The sequence below is a fragment of the Neolamprologus brichardi genome, chromosome 3 (genome assembly GCF_056152115.1).
Source record: "Neolamprologus brichardi isolate AB-2024 chromosome 3, ASM5615211v1, whole genome shotgun sequence".
NCBI lineage: Eukaryota > Metazoa > Chordata > Actinopteri > Cichliformes > Cichlidae > Neolamprologus > Neolamprologus brichardi.
In genome coordinates, this window is record NC_142106.1 from 25,962,501 (window position 1) to 25,975,026 (window position 12,526).

The following is a 12,526-nucleotide window of genomic DNA, read 5'->3' on the forward strand; positions in this document are numbered from 1 at the left end:
TATTTGCTAAACAAAAGTGTTTTACAGTTTAAAAAAAACAGCTTGGTTGAAAGCCACATCCTCTATGACTGTCACAAACATTTATGGGCAGAAATCATATAAATCTGTAGTAATCTTATTAACATAGTCCATAATAAGTAAGTCTTATGAGTGATTTCCTTTGATATGGCTACAATCTGCTCTTCAGAGGCCTGCAATATTAAGTTATACAGCAAAATTATAGTGAAGCAGCTCTCTTGCATTAAATCATGCAATTATATGTGGAGATGGCGGGTTAAAATGAGCTGATAGTTTTTGCAGCGGATCTCCTGTTTCAAATAAAAGCCCAGGACTGTCCTCTCGTTCTGCTGCTAACCGCCTGATGCTGTTAACAATACAGCGGTAGGCGCCCTCACAACTTCTGCCTCATTGGCACATCCTATTGGAAGATACGTCCGAAAGCCGCTCTCTCATTGGCCGAGCTTTCCATCAGTCAAATCGAGGCGTTTGGCTAGTGGGAGAAGTCCCCGCCTACCTCGCGTTGTAAAAGTTTTCCCAAAGTTTGTTGCCGTGGGAATTTTGTGAATATTAGACCGGAAATGGGTTGTGTGGATATAAAAATAAAAATTAATTAAATGTGAAATTTTTGCGTTAAAAGCTAAGTATATTAGGGGGTATTACCAAAAGATGATTATGATACGTTATAACACAAATCTACCTTTATAAAATTCGACTAGAAGTCACTTTGCGGTCAAGTTAAACATTTTAACCGGAAGTGGAAAGCGACATTTCACTGTAATTGTTGCTACCTTTGAGCCCCGCGTGAAAACTTTCTGCCCTCCCCCTTTTGCACTCCCTCCCTCCGTCCTTCTTCCTCAGCCAATCCATCCGTTTCTCGTTGATGTTACAGCGGTGATGGAGAAGCGGAGGAACCGCCACCGGCGCCGCTAACCTCCGTAACAACACAGACAGCAGGACGAAGAAAACGAGAGGGATAACGGATACACGGAGCGGAAGGAGAAGGATGGAAACCGTGGAGCAGCTCGTCTCCTTCCACCACATTCAGGTCCAGTTGAGCGGGGGCGCGCCTTGGGGGTTCACGTTGAAAGGAGGGCTAGAGCACGGGGAGCCGCTCATCATCACCAAAGTGAGTGACCATAACAACTGACAGCGTGTATACGTGTGTTTGTGTGTGAAAACTCCCTGTTTGGACGGGCTGAAAGTATGTGTAAAGTCGCTTGTGCTGCACTGTGTTAAATGCACGTTGCGTTCTGTAACGTTTTCTGCACAGATTTAGACCCTTGGCTTGTTACTCGCATGCCACTGCACTCTCATTGGATGTAGGAATTGGATTTCATAAGGATGTGGCTCTTGCAACAGGCCTGACCCAACAGAGCAGCGGTTGTGGTGGTTATTGTCGCAGGTCTGTGTAGCTGCTCCCTGGGTTGCTGGTTTGAACTTTCCACTGAAGTGATTGTGTACAGCTTAGTTTAAAGTCCTGCTCTTTTTGTGAAGAAAAAAAAACAAGTGATTCTCCAAGGCTAAAGCAGATATCCGGTGCTGGTTGATGTTTCTCAGCTGTCACTGTCTTTGATCCCCCCCCCCCCCCCCCCCCCCCCCACACACACACACACACCCCAACACACACACACACACACACACACACACACACACACACCCCAACACACACACCCCAACACACACACACACACACACACACACACACACAGAGAATGTAATGCCACTGTGCTTTCAAACCTGGAGGTTAAAAGTTCCTGCCTGGGGGGATCCTGGATGAAAGGAGACTGTTCATCTTCTTGTTACGTCATTTAATGTGAGGTAAAGACGCCCAAGTGTTGACAGACGTCATACTTTAGTTGACTTGGTCTGGGCCATAAATAATCCAGCGTGAGGCTGTTTGTGGGATGTGGGAATCCTTGTAAATGAAATCCTGTGATTCTCTGTGCTCATTGCATGTTCCTCACATGGTTTCTAAGATGCTTTTACTTGAGTTTGCACTGGTGCAGTGTGGTGTTGTGTCTGCACAGATTCAAGAAGGCATCTAAAAGTATTTGGTTGCGTTCCATCCACAACTTGTGATATAACCTCAGCTTAAATCACAATACTTTAAGGAAGTTTGTTACAATGATATTTATGAGGATATTTGTATGTTTTTGCAAACAAACAAAATAAAGGGCATTTTATCTTTTTTAATTTATTGCCCCGCCAGCAACAGCAGTATGATATACAGTGACCCATCCATCCATCCATCCATCCATCCAAAGTCAGATTGCAGTAGCAGCAGGGTATTCCAGACATCCTTCTACCCAACTAAACTTTCCAGTTGCTCCTGGCAGATCCTAAAACGTTCCCAAGTGACAAGCGATATATAATCTCTCCAGTGGGTCTACCTCAGGATCTCCTCCCAGTTGGGTGTCGCCAAAAAAAAGAAAACCTCTAAAAAGGAGGCATCCTAACCAGCTGGCTCCTTTTTGACACACCCTCTGGACATCTCTAAGGCTTAGCCCAGCCACCCTATGTGGAGGAAACTTTTCTGCGTTACTCTCTTGGTCAATACTCAGACTTCATGATCCTCGGTTGGGGTTGGAACGAAGACGGCCTTTTGGCTCAGCTCTCTTACTGCTGCGGCAGTCCACTATGATGTCTGGTTTACTGCTGACACTGCGACAATCCGCCGGTCCACCTTCCCATCCCAAGATGTAGAAAGCTACTCTGTAAGGTTTGTGCACTGAAAGCTAATCAGCTAAGTTCAGACAGTTTAATCCATTTGCTAATTCTTAGGCACAGAACAACAGTTGCCTTTTTTCCCCCCAAAGCACATGTCCCCTCTGAAGAGTCTTAATGCACTACAGAATCTATTACTTTGTGCTGTCAAGTAAGATGAACGAAAATGTGTAATAAATGGTGGCGGGCTGCATCATTGCCGAGAAACGCCACCTATCTGAAAGAGCTGTTCAGCAAGCTAAAAACAGCAGTTTTACCTTCAGGCTTTCAGAAGCTGATGTGACCTCATGCTGCGAGATCAAGTCGCTCGGTGGGGGCAAGATTTCCTCCCAGCCTCTCTTCTCACAGTTTGATGCCACGGGTGGTGAGCCGGTAGAACCGAGGAGGGCGTCTTTGAATTACTACAAGCAATTATTGCTGTGTGTTCTGCTGGGGGTGGTCCGTGCATTAGTAAGACATGCAATCTCTGCTCCCAGTGCCTCTCGTGCTCTCTCTCTCTGTCTCTTTCCCACTCTGTTGAGAAGTCACAGCAGCAGCAGTGGTAGTGGTGTAAATGTTGGCTGGTGTGCGTCTAGATTGACCACAGTGGGGGAATGGAAAAGCCTGGCTCAGTCATCTGGAAACACAGTAACATAGCCCCTGGGAAAATGTGACTGAGAGCGCTAAAGGAGATAGAAATCAAAGCTGGGCTCTGTGGCTGTTTTGTGTCCGGTGGCAAGCTGACACTCACACACAGATGGATACACAATAAAATCAGCTTGGAAGGTGAGTGACGGACAGGGAAGTGTGGTGCTTAAATGTGTTTGGGGTGTTTAATGATTAAGTGTTAAGTCCTTGAAGGAAGGGGAAGAAGGACAGCAGGTAAAGCTGAGGTGTGTGAAAGGCGTGAGTGTGGAATGTGTTTTAGGGTCAGGGTGGGCCTGCACACAGAGCGTTACGGTGTCTGTGTGGACCACAGATTTAGAGGGATGAGCACCGTGTGAACCTGTGACGTTCTTTATCTTATCTATTTACTGTCTACAGATTTCTGTTTTACAAAATAATCTTAAGTCAAGGTCCCATTCCAGCTTTCTAAGATTGATAACAGCCTGTGTTGTGATTGTGCCTTAGTACAAAGCAGCAGGTTACAGGCTGATAAATGAAGCCAATGCCTAAAGACAAAAACTGCAATTCCTCCTGTGGCCACTTGAGGCTGCTTTGAAAAGTGTATAAATCGCCATAGACTCCCATGTTAAAATGGAGCAGAGATAAGTAGGTTAACAGCCTCGCGTGAAAACCAGTTTTGATCTTTATTGCTAGTTTCTTCCTTTGTAAGAACTCTGAAGGGGTGATTTGTTCCTTTTGTTAACGCCACTTAGATTTTGCTGAGGCTTAAAAGTTATTGATCACCTTCGCTGAACTCAACGTCGCTGTGGCATTTTAATGAAATTACATTGTTGATACATTGATGCGTTGAGCATGGTGCAACTCTGGCAATCTGTTGCACACTTTAAAGTCACACCAACCAGATCCTGAAGCAGGTGGAGAGCTGGGACTTGTGCTACACAGAGCTAAATGCTGGCTCCGTGACGTGTGAAGCGGGCGTCTTATCTGTGCAATCAGAGGCTCACTGGAGGAGAACAAGAGTTCAGTTGTAGTAGTCAGCTACAGTCCAGCATGGTGAGTTGGAGTTCGTCTTTGGGTTGAGGAACTTGGTGGAGAGGCGGCTGATCACTGTTTTGATATATGTTGTCAAAAAGCGAAGCATGGGTGCACCTTCTTTCATTTTGCTTGCTTTTATGCTGAATGCTGTTGTCCCCCATGATCCTCAGCTCCTGCTTGGGGAGGGTTCCCAAGGCGCTCCCAGATCAGATGAGATAGGTAATCCCTCGGGTGTGTGTAGGTTACGACAGAATACCTCTATTTAACAAGCAGTTAATGAAAAACGAGTGAGGCAACAGTAGGTCATTAAAGCAGATCCAGCACACTTCTTACAGGCTTCTAACATTTAAACATTTTCTCAGGATTTATGCCTGAAAAGTTTTAATGTGGATACAAGTGTCATTCAGCAGCGTGTCTTTATGGAACAGCCTGGTGCCCTTTTCACAGTGTCTGTGTTTTGAAGAATGTGTGTGTGCTGCAGGAGGGGGAGGGTTGGCTTCTCCAGTCTGAGACAGCAGAGGGATGTAAGCCATTTGGTCAACATTTCACCAGGAGCATAACTAATTACTACTCTCTGTGGGTGTGTGTGTGTGTAAGTGAGTGTGTGTGTCCATTTCCCAGACTGGAATACTATGGTGTCCTTTCAGCCAGTGATCAGCTGTGTGATGACACGGTGAGTTTGAGGTTTTGTTTAAAGTTGGTCGGTCACTCGTTGGCTTTGCTGCTCGCTCAGCCGTTCAGCGACTTGGTCTTTGAGCCTCTTACCAGTGCTTTTCAGCCAGTCGGTCAATCGAGACGTAAACATGCTTTGGTGAAAATAGAGGTGAGGAAAAATGAGTCACGGTGCATCTGGGAAAACCTAAAGGCGAGTAAAAAGCACTTTATTAGTTTGTTTCTACATCTTCATGTGTTTAATTGGGGCCAGGGCACTGATGGTGATGGTTTCTGGTTATGTTGGTAAGTAAATCAGATTTTTGAGAGCCTATAGCTCAATAAAGGCTTGCATGTTTTGATTTGGATGACATCCAAAGAAGACCTGTTTGTCTCTCTATCTGGAATCAAACTTGCAACCTTTTGCTTGTCAAGTGAATGTGTAAACACCTAGGCTATTGCTATTGCTCAATGAAGTAGAGGGAAATGGTGAAATTAAATAAAATCTTAATAAGTGATAAAATGCCATGTAAAAAGCTCAACATACTACAGTAAGGAGTGAAAATAGGAACAAAGTAAATAGAGGTATTTTAGTTTGAAGCTGGAAAACGTCCTCCATGTGGTAGGTGAGCTGAATCGGTGTGCCAGAGAGGAAGGGAAAACAAAAACTTGAACGGTTAAAAGCCTTTTCACCACCTCATTATTTTAATCTTTCCACTCGACTTTTAAAATAAATACAAAGCCCGTGAAGAAGTCTTAAATTAGCACCTGTTGGCTGCGGAAATGATTTAACTTGGCGCACTTCAATGGTGCACAGAGGAGAGAGTTCAAGAAGGCCCGCCAAGTCTTCAACAAACACACTGGTTATCCATTAAAACGACGTATTTCCGACAATAAAAATCCAACATCAGACCCTTTTTCAAACTTTTTAACATGTTGACAGAGCGTCGGTTTAATGCCAAGCTTTGTTTTTCAGGTATTTTTAAATATTGTTTTTCAAACTTCAAGAAATTTCCTGCCACACGTCATAGTTTCCTGAGAAATGTAATAATAAAATTCAGTTAGCGGAGATTAAACTGAATAAAAATGCACAGAACGCAGCCAAAGAAGCATGAATTTTATTGTACGAATGATAGAAACTCCTACTTACAGTCACACAGGTGTGTTTTAGGGTGACATATCATTAAAAGCCCTACTGGTTGTCAGACCCGTATGTTGTGTGACATTTGTTATGTCCTTTGTAGTTTTGGCAGACTAAGTGATGAGTTCCTTTCATTTTTGTGTTTGACAGAGCAGCTGCCGCGGTGCTGTCAGCTCGCTTTCATGTGTGGTTTTATGATCTACTGCGAGCTCTCTGCTGTTTCTGTCTCGGTGCCTCCTCAACAGTTTTTTTTTAGGCTGTTCTGCGGTGGCTGACCGTGAGACGACGCTCCAACGGGATCGTTGCACATCTAAAAGAAATCCGTCTTTGGCTTTAAAGATCTTGCTTTGGTCACAGTTTTAAGTTATAGTGGCTAATTGAGTCTTTTTGCATACAGCACGGTAATTGGTTATGCTCAGGATTAAATTTAATGGCTCATGTTTTCAACTCTGCTGAGGTTTTTAGATGGATACCAGTTGCCCACTTCACTGCTGTGCTTTAGATTTCCCACCGAAGCTCTTGCACACCCGACATGTTTACTATCTAAAAGATCGCAGACTGCATTGTGCAATTTAGCATTTTTACCGAATGCCTCCAAATTTTGACCTTATATGAGGTGCTCCATTGCAGACTGTGTAAGTCAGGAGGGGCCAAATACAGCCAGACCAGTGAAACTCTCCTTTCTGTCAGTGCAAAGAAGATTAACTACACATTTAGTGCCTGAGAAATCTGAATGTTACCAAAGGAAGGGCAACAGTTCATCTGTTTTTCTGTGTGATAAAGAAATCTTGCTGGAGAAATAAATCTCTCAGCACGACTCTTTGAGCTTAAATTTTAAGAAACTTGTTTTTGTCTTTGTACAGAAAAATGTTTGTACTGTCTTTCTGAAATTTGACTTTTTTCTTTGAAAAAAAACTTCTATAAAAACAGAAATTTCTATAGTAGATAGTAGGGCTGCCACAATTAGTCGACTATCAAAATCATCGATGACTAATTTAATAGTCGACGCGTCATTTGAAGCTTTGTAAGATCCCAAAAGACGCAGGAATAAGTAGTAGGATTTAAGAGTGTAATAACGGACTGAAACAGAAGATGGCAGCACTGCATGTACGAGGATGCCAGCTGCCGTTAAACCCCGAAGAAGAAGAAGAAACTGTGTCTACATTCATAGTGCAGCCCAGCTCAGTTTCCAACAATGGCGGCAGCTAGTTAGTTTTAATATTACTCTTATTATTCTTTCTGGGTCACAAAATAAACGTTTAACATATTTTCAGGCGAGAATGTAGCTGTGTAAACTTCAAATATCTGCTCAGTTTATCAAGACACCACATATTTTCAAAAGCGCTCCGACATTTTCGGAGACGTCTGTTACCCACTAGCTCGATAGCTAGCCGGGGGCAAGGCTCACTAGAGCCGCTGAGAACACCGGACTCCCGGCAGATTGTTTTCAAACCCACCGCTGTCTTTCGCTACTCAGGTTAAACATGATATATAAGTCACTTAGATAACTTAAAAATGTTATTGTTTGGCTTTTTTTAGTATTTTATTTGTTCCTGAGTAAATCGGTTTGGCTGAGATTAAAGTTATAGTTTTTACACAGATGAATAAACGTCAAGCAGACAACTGATTATCAGAAGTGTGAGATGCTCGAGAATTTACTCCGGTGTCCTGTTATATTTTAGATAGCAAGGAGTTTATTAAACTTCACCGAAACAATCTGCAAACTTCATTAACATTTAATAAACTATCATCTTGTCTTTATTTTTAGTTAGCACATACCTTAAACACTTAAAGCTGTAAGCTAATGATAGTTATATAAGAGCAGATGCTGCTGGTGCAATAAGCTGTACGTTTTACGTCCAGTGGATGCATGATCTGATTAGTCGACTAATCGCAAAAATAATCGGTGACTAGTCGACTATCAAAATAATCGTTTGTGGCAGCTCTAGTAGATAGTGAAGAAACATGACCTTTACCATTATTTAATACTACTATTACTACTAACTAGCTACTACTTAATTACTTTGGTGTTTACTTCATGAGGAGGATGTTTCAGTTAATTTATAAAGCAAAATAAGAGCAAAAATGTCAAAATTCATTGTTTACTGCCTATCATATACAAATATTTGCTATTTTTTTGAATTCATAGCGTAATCTGCTTAATGTTTTGACCGTTTTTCAGACAAATCTGTCTTAATGAGTCAAACCAGACTGGTTGCAGTTTAAAAAAACAAACTCTGCTCATTCAGGTTGAATTTCTTGATAATAAATTGATGCTTTCTTTTAGCCAGCTCAGGGGGAAAAAGGCCTTCAGTTCCTCCAAAAAAAACACAGTCACTGAGGGTGTCTTTTACTCAGATGTACAATAGTTGTACCTTTAATAACAGAATTTGGTCATTATAAAGAACACCTGAAGACCGGTGTTAGTCAGATCATAGACTAAAAGCTGCTTTCAGCTGCTCCCTTATTCACAAGGGGTCACCACAGTGGGTAGCTCTGCATATTTGATTTGGCAGTGAGTTTTATCCCGGATGCCCTTCCTCACGCAACCCCAAAGGGATTTGTGTCTCCTCCCGAGATCGAACAAAGCTGTGGTCAAAGCGAGCAGACATGATGCTTTTCTGTCTCCTGCTGTCGTTACGCTCGGTGTAACGCTAGTTTGGAAACTTTTACTGGAACATAATGTGTTGTCACCAAGGCCATTAACATTATTTCACTTCATCTGTCTCTGGTTAGTTCCACACGTGACGTATGCGTGAGGACAAGTAACAGGAGGTGCACTGAGACTGAGAGAAGGAGAATCTAGCCTGAATATAAATACAGTAACAGCAGGACGCAGCAGCGGAGATGCAGGGACAAATAAATACACCGCGTTCCAGATTATTATGCAAATTGTGTTTAAGTGTCATAAAGATTAAATAAGTTGTTTTTCAATTAAACCCATGGGTGGAATTGTGTCTCAGGACTCTTTGTATCGCTGAAAACAATCTCGGACACCTATGTTTGCCAGGTGAGCCCAATTAAAGGAAAAACTACTAAAGAAGGATGTTCCACATTATTAAGCAGACCACCATTTTCAAGCAATATAGGAAGGAAAAAGGATCTCTCTGCTGCTGAAAAGAGTGAAATAGTTGAATGCCTCGGACATGTAATGAAAACCTTAGATACTTCACGAAAATTAAAGCGTGATCACCATAATGTTAAGAGATCTGTGGCTGAGCCAGAGCACACACGGGTTCGTGCAGATAAAGGCACAATGATGAAGGTTTCTGCCAGACAAATACATCAGATTAAGAGAGCAGCTGCTAAAAGGCCATTACAAAGCACCAAACACATATTTGAAGCTGCTGGTGCCTCTGGAGCCCTGCGAACATCAAGGTGTAGGATCCTCCAGAGACTTGCTGTTGTGCATAAACCTTATATTCAGCCACCTCTAACCAACGCTCACTAGCAGAAATGGCTGCAGTGGGCCCAGAACTACATGAAGACTAATTTTCAAACAGTCTTGGTCACTGATGAGTGCAGTGCAACCCTGGATGGTCCAGATGGATGCAGTGGTGGATGGTTGGTGGACGGCCACCATGTCCCAACAAGGCTGCGACATCAGCAAGGAGGTGGTGGAGTCATGTTTTCAGCTGGAATCGCGGGGAGAGAGCTGGTCGGCCTCTTTAGGATCCCTGAAGGTGTGAAAATGACCTCTGCAAAGTATGTGGAGTTTCTGACTGACCACTTTCTTCCATGGTAGAAAGAGAAGAACTGTGCCTTCTGCAACACAACCATCTTCACGCAAGACGATTCAACATCTCATGCTTCAAGGAAACCCCTTCTGCATTATTGGCTGCTATCGGCATAAAAGGAGAGGAACACATGGTGTGGTCCCCATTCTTCCCTGACTTCAATCCTATTGGGAACCTTTGGAGCATCCTCAAACAAAAAAAAATATGAGGGTGGGAGGCAGTTCACATCCAAACAGCAGCTCTGGGAGGCCATTCTGACTTTCTGCAAAGACATTCAAGTAGAATCTTTCCAAAAACGTACAAGTTCCATGGATGCAAGAATTATAAAACTGCTATCAAATAAGGGGTCCTATGTTAATATGTAACTTGACCTGTTAAGATGTTTTTGATTGAATCTTCTGATTTCAGTAAAATTGATCTACTAATGCTGCAAATTCAACAAATGACCATTTTCAATTCTCTACAACCTATAAAATATTTTGAAACTCTGTGTGCGTAATAATTTGGAACAGTGTATTTTAAGTTTTTTATTTTTGAAAAACATACTGTTTTCATTGGGAGTTTTGTTCAGTAACATTTGGATTATACTCTGTTGGTCGATGACTCGAAAATTATGCCGACTGTCATTTGAATCGACTATTTAGGAAAAACAGAGAAAATATCATTTGCATTATAATTTGGAATGTGGTGTAAAGTGAATAACATTTTAAAATGTTTTAATTTAACTTAGTTTTCTCCCGTTGTCATTTATTATCTTAATCATAAATACCAGTAAGTAAATGTTTAAGTCGAGCCTGATGATGGCCAGTGTCTTTTCTCAGACTCAGGAGCAAAGCTTGAGTTAACACTTGCAGTGATCTGTAGTTCGGCTTGGCAGATATTGGACTAGAACTGGCAAATGTTGGATTGGTGCGTGTGGTAATGCAATGGCTTGTGCACACAGAAGTTGCACCCGTCCTGTTTATTAAAAAAGAAAATGAATAAATCAAACAATAGCAGTGAAATCAGCTTTTTCCTGAAAGTTCCTCATTCCATGGAAGGACTTCAATTCAATTCAGTTCTATTCAATTTAATTCAAATTAATTCAATTCTGCATTGCAACCTTATTGAGTACAGCGTGGCCTCCATAGCCTGCTCATCACCTTTTATAGCTAATATTCTATGGCTGTATTTGCCTACGCATAGTAAAGGATTATGGGTATGCAACCCATGCACACATTTTTACATGCAGACCTCCAAAAAAAACACTAACGTGGAGCTCGATGTGGAGACATTGTGGGTCGGTCAAATCCTGATTGGTTGAGAAGTGGCATGGAAGATGAAAGGGAAGCACAAAATGTATGTTTTAACTTCCATGTTATAATTTCTCTGCGACTGGCTGTAGGACCAACAATAGCACAAGCCGAATAGCCCACAGACCCGTTGTTTGTGACACCGCCCTCTGGTAGCACTTAACAGCTACAACATGTAGATAATGGTCTACAAAACTGTGTGTTGACTCAGCAAAGCATAAACGCACAGCCAGGTTTGAGCCATTACAAGTGCTGATTGGAGTGACCCTCCAGCTGGACAAAGATAAAAAAGGACTTGAAGTTGTTGCTTGTCCACTTACGCTATGTGAGACTTGTGACTGACATTACTGAAATTGAGGACCTTCAAAGCAACAACCTAACCAGGTTAATTTTGGGAAAACACTAAATAGGAAGGACCTGAGTGAACAGATTAGCAGTTAAAAGTCAATAGCCATGTCCAAATATATTTTACAAGATTCAGTTGGTCCCAAATACCTTCGTCAACAAGCCCTCAAAGCACTTAACCACCATCAGGGTCCATCTCACCTTGTCTTCCTCTGTCACACCAACCCTCTGCATGTCCTTCTTCACTACATCCATAAGTTTCTCTGTGGTCTTCCTCTTTTTCACCTGCCTGGCAGCTTCATCTTCAACACTCTTTGTCAAATATATCCACTGACACTTTCTAACTTTGTCTCCAAACTGCTCGACCTGAGCTCTCTCTCTTATATGCTCATTACTGCAAAAAAAACAAAAAACTGTAGAAATAGTTTGAAGGAAACACTCTCGATTAAAATTTTAAGAACGAATCATGTGAATAAGCAGCTGGGGTAATAAATGACCACAGTCTATCACTTGAGGGTGAAGCATGCCAAAACAAAGAGTAATTCAAATTGCACGTTCAGATTGGTCTGGTGTTCCTTCAGTTGTCAGCCTAGGAAAAGAGTTAAGAGCCTGTGCTGTTCTGGGAGCTGTACTCTTGCTTGTTTACGGTCCATTTTCATTGTGGTCCAGGTGTTGCATAAAGCTGGTTCTCCATTCCCATCACCATCTCCAGTCTCCTCTCAGTCAGCCCGCAAACTCTCGGCCAATCTCCCAGGCCGCGCAATCACAGAAACCACAGAAACCAGCAGCGCTGCGCTGACCGGCAGCAGGAGGTAGCTTTGGTGCTGTTTTTTTCCAACGGCTGAACTCTGACCGAGCTGTTTTTAAGTTGGGCTCCCTCAGAGTAAAATTATGCGGAGCTTTGTGGAGTCTTCACAAACCCAGCAAAGACCATGATATGACTCCTGCAGTGGAGAAAATTTCATTGGGTGTTTCTTTATTTTTATCTGATTATC

At 42.4% G+C, this 12,526-nt stretch overlaps 1 protein-coding gene across 1 annotated transcript in view; it reads left to right on the plus strand.

Moving 5' to 3' along the window:
* Positions 1-705: 705 nt before the first annotated feature.
* The window catches only part of shroom4 (shroom family member 4), a 107,403-nt gene continuing 95,582 nt past the window's right edge, over positions 706-12,526 (plus strand). Inside the window, exon 1 of the mRNA XM_087835422.1 lies at positions 706-1,126. Within this exon, the coding sequence (XP_087691548.1) occupies positions 1,004-1,126 (123 nt within the window). The 5' untranslated portion in view covers positions 706-1,003. The remainder of the gene's footprint in view (positions 1,127-12,526) is intronic.